The 13,081-nt window shown below is 43.2% G+C and overlaps 1 protein-coding gene across 2 annotated transcripts in view; it reads right to left on the minus strand.

Moving 5' to 3' along the window:
- The window catches only part of adgrd1 (adhesion G protein-coupled receptor D1), a 28,654-nt gene that overhangs the window by 4,763 nt on the left and 10,810 nt on the right, over positions 1–13,081 (minus strand). For both annotated transcript variants that reach the window (XM_071927828.2, XM_071927827.2), the window contains 5 exons: positions 11,953–12,094; positions 3,482–3,555; positions 2,695–2,818; positions 877–980; positions 501–612 (listed from right to left, as the gene is read on the minus strand). In XM_071927828.2, coding sequence (XP_071783929.2) covers positions 501–612; positions 877–980; positions 2,695–2,818; positions 3,482–3,555; positions 11,953–12,094 — 556 coding nt within the window. The remainder of the gene's footprint in view (positions 1–500; positions 613–876; positions 981–2,694; positions 2,819–3,481; positions 3,556–11,952; positions 12,095–13,081) is intronic.

Raw genomic sequence — 13,081 nt, forward strand, 5'->3', positions numbered from 1 at the left:
TATGATTGTTACTTTTGTCACTCATTTTTATTGTTTAATCTTTCTTGAACCTGTTTTGTATTTTGTCTATTAGATTTTCTTTTTTCTTTTATGTACCTTGATTTTATTTATTTACTTGTACTTTGCAGTTTATGACATTTTGCCTTTTTCATGCTGTAAAGCACTTTGTGACATTGTTTTGAAAAGTGCTATACAAATCTGGTTTACTATTATTATTTAGTTTATTAAGGAGCTACATTAGCTAACGCCAGAGACAATCACTAATCATCCTGAGGTACATCTTTCATCATCGTCACCATAATCAACAACATAATCATCGTCATTATTCATTATCATCATCACCATCTTTGTCATCATCATCATCACCATCATCAACAACATAATTGCCATTGCTATCCTCATCACCATTGTCATCATCATCATCATCATCATCATCATCATCATCATGAGTGTGACATCTCTGCTTCACCTCTTTGAAGAGCAGGGTGTGCTGTACCTACCGTGCCGGGGTCGAAGCGGGAGCTGATGAGCAGTAAGATCTCGGCCACCAGGATGGCGAAGGACAGGTTGGCGTGGATGTGGTAGCGCTGGTTACGGATGGTACTCACTGACCTGCAGAGCAACAGACGAACACCACTATCAAGTCAGTACAGCCAGGCAGACAAAAACATATAAAATTGGATTGTATAGTGTATAAGTAGATATAAAATACATTTACATATTCATATGAGTACATTTATGAACTTACATTATGTATTATGTAGGCCTACATATATGTATAAATCTTAATATTTTTATAAACACTATATATTAAATATTCCACATTATGAGGCTATTAAATGATGTATATGACTGTGATTCAGTGATGATACTCACGACAGGACTGCAAAGGTGACCAGAGTGATGGCAAGACAGAAGATGGAGATGGAGCAGCCAACATAACCGATGGTTGATAGCGCCACCCGGTGGACATTGGTGAGCTGTGTATGGATATCACAATTAGTGCCACCCATAATGGCAAAATAAGATCAAATGGAAAAACATAATTACTTTGCTGGTAATGTGGTTTATGGTTAATCAGTAGCGCTGTAAAGTTGAAGCTTCAAACAAGTCAAGCTGAAAGTGGTGCAACACTGCCCCCTACAGGCTGTTGTGAACTGCTATGTTCCTCAAAACATGGCAGTATCTACTGTATCTAGGATGTTATTGTTTTCTGTACTGTGGCCAGCCTGTATGGAAGGAGTTGAATAAAATGAGGTCCGATCCTCTCTTCCATGCACTAGTCCAGTCCAAACCCCCTGGTCTGTTTCATTCAGCCTCGACCAGTAGACTGGTAGCCAGGAAATTCAAAAGGGGCTCAGTAGAGTTTATGATGATGACCACAATAGTGACCCTCATTAGTATGCTCTCAGGCGGGCTCCTGTCCAGGACTGGGCAAGACTATATCATTGTAATAAAGCTTCAGTAAAATGGCACGACTCCTGCAGTGTCAAAAAAAAACCCCAAAAAAACACTGAATCAACTTAGAATCACATTTTCTGGATGAGATCTATTCATATACCGTGTGTATTCTAGTTTTTTTAGATTAATGTGACTGTGAATGTACAGGAAAACACCTCGGTCCAAAGTTCTGTGTTTTCTTATGGTTTTGAGATATGCAAAATATACATCGTCCAACCAGCCAAAGAGAGACAGTGGTAATTGTGTTTGTCCATATGCATATATCCGTGGCATATGGCCCGGCGCATTGATGTTGTTTTTGAGTTTAAGCTATTTTGAGGATTTGGGTTTGATTCTCCATTAACTCTCTTCACATGTGCCTTGTCATTAGGAGGGTTGAGAAGCCTCTGCCTTCCAGAATAGGGATACGTGGGATGTTCCCCAGCAGCTGAGGGATGAGGCAGCCCACTAATTAGAGACTGGTCGAAGGAAAGTATAGCATCAAATAGACTTCTGTTACTTAAATACAGCGCTGGCCCACTTAGCTGCAAAAAGGACTCCTCTTTTCTATTTAAAGAAGCCATCCGTGATGCTGCCCATACTCCCATGGCGCATATTCTGGGATAACGGAGAATAGTCTGTGGTGACAATGTACACAGGGCTGGCATTGTAAGTCCCTCTGGGTAAGAGTGTCAGCTAAATGCAGATAATGCAAATGTATTGTAAACAGTGGGAATACTATGCAGAAGAGCATTCAGAGAGAAAGTGAGCAGTAGTGGCATAAATATTAACCCAGATCTTTCAAAGGGATAGTTTTTGGTCTCTTGAGAGACTGTGGTCCTTGAGGAATGGTCCACTGACCTTTGCAGTGACCCGATATAACCACACTTAATCATGGTTGTCCACAGTACTTCTCTATAAAAACCACCAGTGAAACCAACATTGTTACTGCGTAGGTCTGCTTACAATTGACCTACAGGGAGGAATGGCAAACTGTCCAAAAGCAGCAGTGGGGCCTCTGGGTGGTGGGTAACTGTGTGGTAAACCACCACCTCCTGTCCAATTATACTCCTACAAATCTAGTTATGTACTGTGGAACAGACAAGGACACAGAGGGAGAAACTCGCTATGGAATAAAGGTGGTGCAGAAGAACAATGCTCCCGGCAAAAAGCAACAAAGAAAATTTCCCACCAACAGATTCCACATGGTTATAGGCAGAATAATTTCCATAAAGAGTGGCCAAAGCTTCATACCTTTAAAGGCACCACTTGCATGAGGATGGCAAAGTTGGTGAGGTGGTTGCATAGACACACAGAGTACGTCATGTTCCCACCTGAGCGTACACAGCCCTCGTTGGACCATACTCCCTCCTTTGAACTGAGAGAGAAGACAACTTATTCACAGAGAAAATATGGCATGCAGACTCAGACATTATCCAGTGGTGTTTGGGAGAACATACTATGCATTCTTTTCTAAACAAGTAAGCATGAAACTTATCAAAACAAAGATATGCAGAAAAAAAAAAACATGCAGAGGGTTTTTGTAGGAACACTGCTGGCTGGGAATATTCAACATGATCCATTAAGGGAGGTGCGCTGAGAATATTTTGCTGAATTAAACATCTGACAGGACAATCCAATAATTCACATTTTTCTTGAACCTCAGGGCGAAGGGGAGTAAGGAGAGGAAGCCTTTGAGTCCAACTGAACCACACTCCCTTTTAAAATGATTTATGGTTTCTAAATAGTGTTTTGGCTCCACTTATCAGATCACTGTATTTTTACAGAAGGTTTGTTCTACAAACTGTTTCTCAAGACACACCAAGCTGAAACAGCAACGTGTTTAACACTGGACTGGATTTGAGTGACAAAAAGAAAGTACAGCTTTCCAGACCTTTGATTATAATTCTTGATTTAAAGCCTTAAAGAATAAGCAAACTTGACAATCAAAACACAATCTCATTTTGGGACTAAGTATGAATGTTGAATGGAGTTTGCTAATTAAAACATGCTGTATCTACGCTGTGTAAGGGAGACCCACCTATAGTCCAAGAAGCCACAGTAGAGGAAGACTTTATTGCTCTGATTTAAAGCTTGATCTTGCTGGTCTTTGCTCTGAAAAAGAGAAAGAAAGGAAAACAAAGATAATCCTATCACTGAACCAATGTTGTCTTTCATTGCCAGACTAAATTATGTCATATAGCAAAAATCTGCTTTTGTATTGTACTGGCTGACTGATGACCAATAAGTTACATGTTTGTCCCATAACTCAGAGCAACCTGCTAGGAAAATGTGCTTTAATATAGGAGAGGCCACGGAATATTTTGGACCCAAATTAGCAGCATTCTTTCCTTAATGCTGGTTGGCTTTCCTTCCATCCATATGCTCAACAGAAGCATCAGAACTTGTTGTGTTAAAGCTAAAACTACTGTCCAGCTTGGCTTTTGGACCCAGGGAGGAATAAACCACCTCACAGTTGTTTCTCATACAAAATGAAAGTGTTTCACTGGTGCTTAGATGTCAATAAACTTCAGCTTCAATAGTCAGAGATTGTAACAAAGGATCCGCACTCAGCAAAGGTGATTATTACACTGAGAGAGACTCCTTACTCCTGTCTTCAAGAATCTTATTTGATTATAACTCGCTTTTTCAGCGTAATTCCTTAATATGAGATTTGGAGTCCCCAGAGACAGTGAGCTAATGGCTCAAGTGCAAGAATGCAGCAATTAGGGCTTGACCCTGGTTAAACCTCTACCCTCCTCAATCTGTCATCTGAAGAAAACAACACTTTCATTGGCTGGCTGGGTGTACATTGAGAGACTACACACCTCTCCTTATTCCCTGAGCCTAGACTCTCAGACTGGATAAGTGTATGTTGAGATGGACTGTGTCTGCGCTATTTCCTTCTGGAAAAAGTGAGAGCGAGAGTGAAACTGACAGTCAGCCTGTCTGTTTCCTGGCCCATAGGCTCAATGATTCATATTACAAAGCATAGCACAATACGTTGACTTCATTGTGTAACCAAATAGTTGGTCTCATTCTGTCTATTTTGCACATGCAGCTCTTTAGTCATCGTGTATTGTGACCCTTAAGATGAATCCATGGGTCCATCAGTGTAAGCAGGACAATGGGCTCCAGAGCCATGAGAGCGCCTTAACTGCACCCCGTCATCATGGGCAGGCGGCTGGCTTTAAGGAGCTGCGAGCGACCCTGTGGGTGAATTTACTGGTCCCCTGCGGGCTTTAATAACTCAACATTGCTTGTTGGGTGTAAATGAAAGCAGATGGAAGAGAGGCAAACTGTAACTGGCATCCAATCGCAGCTGAGAGTGTGAAGGCACATTCACACACTGTAACCCTTGCTTTACAGTGACACATTTGCTCTCCACAACCGCTGAACCTTTGCTGCAGCTGTGTTATTGAAGAGAGACTAATTATCCATTTTGAGCCTAAGACCCGGCCTCTTGGGACACAATCCATCATTATCAAACCCTGACACGTCCCAGATACAAACTAAAAAATACATCAACTGACAGACCATCACCATATGTGAGGAGTGCTGTTTGGTTGTTGTTCCCCTGTAGCAACTGTCTGTTTGTGGTATAGCTATCCAGCGTGTGTTTTTGAGCTGATATCTGAGGAGGGGGACATGGATCCGAAAGTCGCTGGTGAGTGTTAGAATGCACTCAGAGATCTGGCTGGGCTTTCAGCGCACGCCGTTGTTCCCCCGGTGCCCCGAGGCCTCGGCGTCTACCAGCCAAGACTGCAGCCGGCACTCCAACTCTTTATTAACAACAGAAGGCCAGCAAGCACCGCCTTGGAAATCACTTTGAGCCTCATAAGAAGAAGAGACTTAGAGAGGAAGGGAGAGGCAAGAGAGGGAGAGAGCCAGTCACAGGAGATATAGAAGGCGAGAGATGCAGTGAGTGACAGGCAGATAAAGGTGGAGCGTCAGTGAGAGAGGGGGGCGATAAATCATAGATAGTGGAGGTGTTTCTGGGGCTTCTCCGTCACTCTGTCCCACTCCATCAACCTACTTCAACTGCAACTCACTGACCCCTGGATTTTAAAGTAATGGAGTTTAAAAATGGAAATAGGTTCATGTTTACATTTACATTTTATCAAAATGAGCAGAATAAGCTTAAACTCCTAGAGCTAGCCAGCCTTAGCAGCAACTAATAGTAATACTGCATGGATTGAGACTCAGGTGCATCAATAGAGATGTAACATGAAACAGCTGCAGGGGGACCAAAGTATGATGCAACTCTTTAGCGGTGAACAAACCACTTCCAGCTGCCATGTCATCATCACTACAGGCCTGTCATATGACAGTGTGTTGCATAACAACAATTTGGGGGAGACTCTGAGCTGTGCTTCAGGTATGAGTGGCGTATCCCGATGATTCATGGAAACAGGACACTCCTGCAGTCCATTTCCACCACCCCAACAATCTGTTGTCATGGTGAAGCAATGGCCTTCAGTGTCTGCTCTGCCAACAGGAGAATCGCTGGCTGATACGTCTATCCCTCTAATCCAAAGCAAATGTTGTTCTTTTGCTGCCTAATGACTGCGCTGAGCCTGTCGGGCGAAAATGACGAGGAATGAAAATATACACTCTCATGCATCACATCTGCATATAAGCCTTACATGACATACCCGGCAATTTGTGTAAGCGCACGCAGCTCGTCTCTCTGTGGTGTCTTCCAGACCTCCCATGACTGGCAGAGCTGGAAGACAAACCCTCTCTGTGGTCGAGCTCAGCTTCACCAAACACCGACAGCATACGCCTCTTCGAATCCCAAGACATCGGCCTATTCCAGGCCAAATTACATCTTAGCTTTTGACAGCTGGTTCTCAAGTAAGGCGTTAATAAGGAGAAGATGGAGAAAGCTGCAGACCAGCCACCATTCTTGTTTCAACAATTCAACACAGACAGGCTAGTGCTGAACAAACACAATCTGAACACTTGCAGAGGTGGCTGTCACACTCAGACAGTGTGTATGCACACACACACACACACACACAAATTACTGGGATATTTAACTTTTTACTTTAGTACTTTTTTGCTTTAAGCTTAAATAATTATGAGTGTATTAAAAGTCAACCTCTGGCATAAGATAACTCTATTCACCACCAGCATTCAGACTCTCATTATTGAAAATTGCAAAAAGGCAACATTACTACTGACTCTAGACATATAGAAAATATATGATTACTGTGCACATTGCTGTAGTTTGTTAATGTTTTAGGAGTATGATTTCTTTAGACTAGGTTTTCACAATGAAAGCATGTCAAATGGAGATATGCAAATTAAAAGGCAAATTTTCACGTGGAAAATATTGTCAATCAAGTCTGATCATAAGTGAAAATGCACTGATGTTAAATGTCACTTCAAACTCACATTCTCCTTGCAGCCTAAATAAGTCCTACACACACCCGCTCATTCCATTGAGTGCTGGCACACTGACATGCAGCCTCAAGTGCAGTGAGGCATATTTCAGGAGCGATGAAGTCTAAATAAAGGTTGTGGTTGCTCTAAATTTAAAAACCAGTGAAAAATTACACAACACTATGAGTGTGAATAAGTCAGCGATCTTCTCTTTTTCCCCTCAAATGTTCCAACATATTTGAGAACACGGAGCGCCAGAGTGTAATTTGGACTGCACTTTCTGAACTGCATGTGGTATAGATATCATTTCTCCACTGTACAACTGCCAGCACGGACCAGAAGGGAGAGCATCGAAACTCATCAGCCACACTTTACCACATACAACACTTTATTTAAAAAGCTACGCTGAGCATCCCTCAATGTGGAAGTGTTTAAGTCGGTGGGGAAAAGGCTTTGTTTAAGTGTGAGTCAACAGAAGAAAGGAGATGTAGAAGTTTCCGAACACGTTTTGACTGTGGTTAATTTGTTCTGCATAACATGAGAGAGGCCATACGTGCATTTCCCAAAAGCAACACTGACTGTTGTTAAAATTAGTAAGGAAAGGAAACGCTTTATTGCAGTGTGTCTGGGAAAGGCACACGGAGGTATGGTGAAACATTATCCAGGCTCAAAGGACCCAACCACAGGACAGAATGTGACCTTGAGTCTGTTAAGAGACCCTCTTAAATCAGGGTTCACTTTACAATCAGATTACTCACTCCAAATCACCCATTTTACATTTTTTTAAAAAAATCACTTTACAATGTACAGTCAGAAAACAGCCAATGTCAACTCGCCAATGTCAAACTAGGAAAACAGTATCACATCCGGGCCTTTTTGGCATACCGCTGCCGGACAAACACCCCACTAAACCATCTTAAATTCAATATACTGACATTATTAAATTCCTATTGATCAGCAGACACAACACGCAACTCAGACAGATCTCAGCACTGTAATAACAGGCCTTTACAGTTTACAGACTGGTTACTGACAACATCGCAGGGTCTGCAGCACAACACAACTGGCCTTGAGTGAGATCATTATATCAGGGGAAATGTAATAAGACGTGCAGCTGTGGTCTCGACTCGGTCTCCGAGGTAGACACTCAAAACAACTATGTAAGTGTTGATAGGCGTGCGGGGTGTGAAGAAAAACTGGAGACAATTAAACAACAGCACAAGTTACAGTGTTGTTTTGATAAGGTGAGCTGGAAAGTCTGGAAAGGGAAGTGTCGCTGAAATACCATGGCGATAACAACAAACATGGCATGTGCTTCTTTCCATTTAGAACTAAACAGACAACAGAATCTAAATAGGAGCAATGCAATGTGCCGCTGTAGTCTTTATAGCTGATATCACACATTTGAGTCTTAATTCTCTGGTTTCTGGGCCTGTCCGTGTTCACAAATACTGCTTAGGGTGTCATAGACCGCAGGAACAACATGTTGGCATTCTTAAGTTGAGGGCTGTTCCCCTTCTTACTCATATAACAAAAGCATTGAGCCTGGTGGGAATGCGGGAAAAGTGAAACGTCAATATGGACGGAACCAGCGCCAGGGACTTTTTCTACTGTCCCCGGGAGTCAAACTGGAGCTGTGTTTTGTTTAGCATATAGCGAGCGGTGGTGGTAGTGGCAGTGGGGACAGAGTGGGGACAGAGTGGGGATAGAGTGGGGATAGAGTGGTGATAGAGAGGGGGGCGGTAAATGGGAGGAGTGGCAAAGAGAGACTCTAAATGCAAAGCTTTTGGCAAGAGGTGAATAGCAATAGCCAGACCTCCATCTGCGATTGATCAGCATGCTGGCTCATACAGCCTGTATTTGTGTGTGTGTGTGTGTGTGTTGGTGTATGGGTGGGTGTGGGTGGTTGAGAGAGAGAAGGGGGAGAGACTTGCCCGCAAGATTTAAGCTGGGCGTGTGCTGGGAGTTATAAAAAGACTGGCAATAAAGGGTGGTTATTATTGTGGCAGAAAGGACTGATACCAGCGTAGGCACACATGATTAATAGATTGGGTATCAGAAAGCTTTATATAGTCTTTGTGTGTTTATTTTCACAGTTGCCGAACAATTAATCCATTATTTTCTGCACTTATTAGGAAGCTCCAACAAGTCTAGACGCCTTTGTAAACACAAACCACCCAGTCTCCCTTTCTTCCCCTGACCTCTTTCCTCCCTTTCCCACCAAACTCTCCCTTTCATGTTCTTTAAATTATGGGAGGGGACCGGTGGACGAAGTTGAATGGAATATTCAAACTTAGTCACTAACACTGATTTTTTTCCAATCACAAATTGGTGGTGTATCGGTGAGGTCTATGAGGCAGGGTCGGGGTCAATAAAAAAAAGCGTATTTTCTTGAAAATGTAAAAATTGAAATCTTGTATTCATTCTATGTGGAAATGATTAAGTATTATTAAGGCGTTTACATTTTGGATGATAAAAAGTGAAAGTGAACTGATCCCAAGCCTGGTATGAGGGAAGAGACAGAGGCCACCAGCGCTCCTCCAGTGCTACCTCCCCATTCCTCCGTTCCCCTTGGCTCTTCTTCTGCAGCCGCCAAACTAACACACTGCTTTACTAGCCTGTTAAGTCAGGTCTTGCTTGTCAAAATCTGTTTTTTCAATCCTTTCAGTTTTGACCCTAAAAAATCGTCCTTGCTCGTGAAATCAATCTTTCCATTTGTTCACTTCATACCATCGGTGTGATGCTTTGAAGGAAGAAGGGAAGAGGGAGGAGGAGGTGTTGGAGTTTTTATGTATGTATTAATGTTTAACTACAGACCCCAGTGCCCCCCCCTCCACTCCTTTTCCTCTTCTCTCTTCTCCTCAGTCCCTCCCAAACCAAACCCTGGTCAGACAGCGGTAATAAATCACCGGTGGAGCCAGGGTCCAATCAGCGCCGCGTCCGAATGGCGTGAGAAAGCTAGCGGGCCTCCAGCAGGCCCGATAACACCTTGTCTGGGTATCGGACCCGCTCCGTGCCACACAACCCGCAACGGCGGCACCCTCGGCCCTGACACAGTCAGCTGGGAATGGCATGACCTCACTGGGGTGTTTGCGGTGTGAGCTCAGAGGGCATCAATCAACATAGCAAGGTCGTACAGACGCCGACCACATGGCTCTGACCTTCAGAGAGAGGCCGCTACCTGCCGCCGCACAAGGTCGTTCCGGATCGGTGGCTCCATCAATCCGCGGTACAATGCGCTTCATCGTGGCAGGTGTCAGATAGGGAAAACGGATGGCCGAAGGCATCGACCGTCTGGACCAGAGCCATGACAGTAGGTGACTGTTTGTACGACTTGAGATGGTACACAGGACCTGTTGTAACCATGACAGCATGAAGAGAAGCAAGAAATACGGGCGAGCTGACAGCTCTCTGCCTCAGAGACAGCTCCCCCGCTAGGTTTTAATGAAGTCACTGGGTGCTTGTCTACTCTCTGGGGCTAAACAGAGAGGTCAATCACAAATCACGTACTCCAGGCCACTGGAGCAGTGCCATGGGAGGCCATTTTTTGGGGTTTGACTTGCGCAGACAGTAAAGAGCGGCACAAACAATGACAGGGAAAGGTCTGCCACATACTGTGTGAGCAGCTCTCCCTGCCTCCAACTCTGGGGGGGTGATAAGTATCCACCAGCTGCCAAAGACATTAAAATTCCAAAAATAGTCACTTTTTTGACCAAATCCATCTACAGGTCTCCGCAGCAAATCAGTAATAGCAAAACAACCCTTTCTCTGGATATGGTCACAGCCAAAAGTGTTGCGTGCCAAATCATGATGCAACTCCTAAATATAGAGTCTATGCTATATAGCTCAACTTAAGTTGAAAAGAAGAGTGTTGGCACACTACCTTCCAATCAGTATGCGTTAGTAATAAGTACAACAGCCTAAGCTTATATGTAATGGGGTAGAGAGGAAAGAATGTAAGAAACACTGATTTATCCTTACATCAGAAGTAAAAGCAATCCAACTAAAATAGAAACACCTTGAATCAACATGCAGCAGAGCTGGTGAGCATCTCCAGCACTCCCATAACAAAGGAGAGTATAAGCCCTCTCCCATGGTGTCTGCTAAAACAAACACAGTAATCATTGTCACAGGAACCAGGCCAGATAATTGCAGCATAAACATTTATTTCACTAGGGAAAATGAAGGCAAACAAAGCAATATTACCATGGTTTCACAAAGCCGCATGGTTTTCATTTGTGCACTTAAGAGTGAGGGAAGAAAAAAAAAAAAACTATTGGTGATTCACTTTAATAGAAAGTGAATATTGTTCAACTGAGAACCACTGGACTTGTATATTCTGGGAGATGTAATGAACAGTCTACATTACATTTAGTGGGTGATTTAGTCAACAGCTATATAATTGATATCATATGACAGATTATTATGTCATGTTAGGTGAATAGAATGGCTTCACATTCACAATCTTACCAGTGTGCAAAAGATTAAAAAGATCTCTATGGCTGTGAAGTACTATGTCATACACACAATACACATTTTATAAGTTCATTTTCATTATGGGCTTCAAATTCATTTCCTATGGAAAACTGGCAACATGTCCATAAAGCCCCTGCCACAAAGCAGTGAAGAAAAAGTATGTTGTTCATAAAGGCAAGTTATTGTTCCTTTCAAAGGGCCGTAAGCCCGCAGTTCTAATGTCCATAATCAGTTTGCTTTCTGGAAGCCACATGCTCTGCGAAGGAGAATTTAGACGGGCTAATGAAAACCAAAATAAGTTTCCTTCTTTGCGTTGGTGAGTGCCCAGCTGCACGAGCCTCGGTCAGTGATAGACACTCATCTTCTTACATAAGAGAGCACCAAAAATAGAGCTGATGGATTTCATATGGGGGGATCCGACTATTGTAGCCACAAGCAAACCACGACCCTTTTCCCTCTGATAAGGTGAGTGTCCCACACCCGACATCTGCGCTGGCCATCTGGAAAACCTAACGGCGCCAGTTTCCCAGCGTGACTGACTCACTCTGAAGTAAAAAGGGTGCTTTCTTATGGCAGATAAAGACATGACTCAGATGAGAAAGAGCTGGGACGCCTTGGTGTGTTGCGAGGGTGAGGGCAGACTCTTACCAGGACGTGGGTGAGGACGATTTTGATGAGCGGGGCTCCAGAGAGGTTGACTGACAGGGCCGGGGAAGGCTCCACCTTCAGGGAGATGAGGCAGCTGGCTACCTGGATCTTATGATCTTTGAAGTCAGTTGCTTCATTAATCCTGGTAGAGACAGAAAGAAAGGCACAGAGGAAGAAGGAAGAGAAAGACAGCGAGACAGAGGAACAGGGATAGAGACAGAGATGGACACAGGAACAGAGATACAGAGAGAAAGGGACAGATGGAGAGAGACAGATTCATTACATTTCAAATTATGGCTCAACAAAAAGAAAGGTATCAATCATATTGGAAAGAAATCTAGAGTAAATTAGAGACATTTTTGGCCCTAAACAGACAGTACACAATGGCAGATTACCTGACAAGCAGAGGTGGAGACAGAGCTGCACTGGGTATGAAAATGTCAGAGCGACCTATTTCTCCAAATTCCAAAACATATGTACAAAAAAATGCTGTATATTCTTGGAGAAAAAAGTGTGATTCTAGCTGCCATTTATGTAATATCCTGTGAAAACCCGAGACAGGAGAGACAGATGCCCGACTGAAGACACAAGCTGGCAGAAATGACTTGATTTTTTGGGACTAACTACTAATGCTGTCTATTTTTCTTTGTGTGCGGTTGAATGATTGCAATTTTCTATTGTTCAATTACATTGAATTATTATTGTTACTTTTATTATCATCACTTTTTTGCTTTGGCCACAGATACTGAAGTATTTAATGCCAATAAAGCTCATTTGAAAAAGAGGCCAAACCAATGTGATCTAGCACTGACATCTACACACAAGTGTCACACGCCGGCCCAGAGCAGTAGCATGAGAGTGGGACTTTGATCCATCTGTCTGCGCTGTAAATCGCACTGACCACCCACAGCATTGCAACACTAGCTTTTCAAGGTCATCAGATATGTGGCATCAGGATTGTACAAGCATCACCCCTCTATCATGGTACAAAGGGACATTCTCACCCGCAGAGGAGCTGAGCAGCGGGACGGCCATATTAAAAACACTCAATCACAAGCCTCACTATCAAATACAAACTATGTGACACGCTGTCCCAGATTAAGGCTGCTTCTGACGGTAACTTCAATGA

The sequence above is a fragment of the Centroberyx gerrardi genome, chromosome 8 (genome assembly GCF_048128805.1).
Source record: "Centroberyx gerrardi isolate f3 chromosome 8, fCenGer3.hap1.cur.20231027, whole genome shotgun sequence".
Taxonomy (NCBI): Eukaryota; Metazoa; Chordata; class Actinopteri; order Beryciformes; family Berycidae; genus Centroberyx; species Centroberyx gerrardi.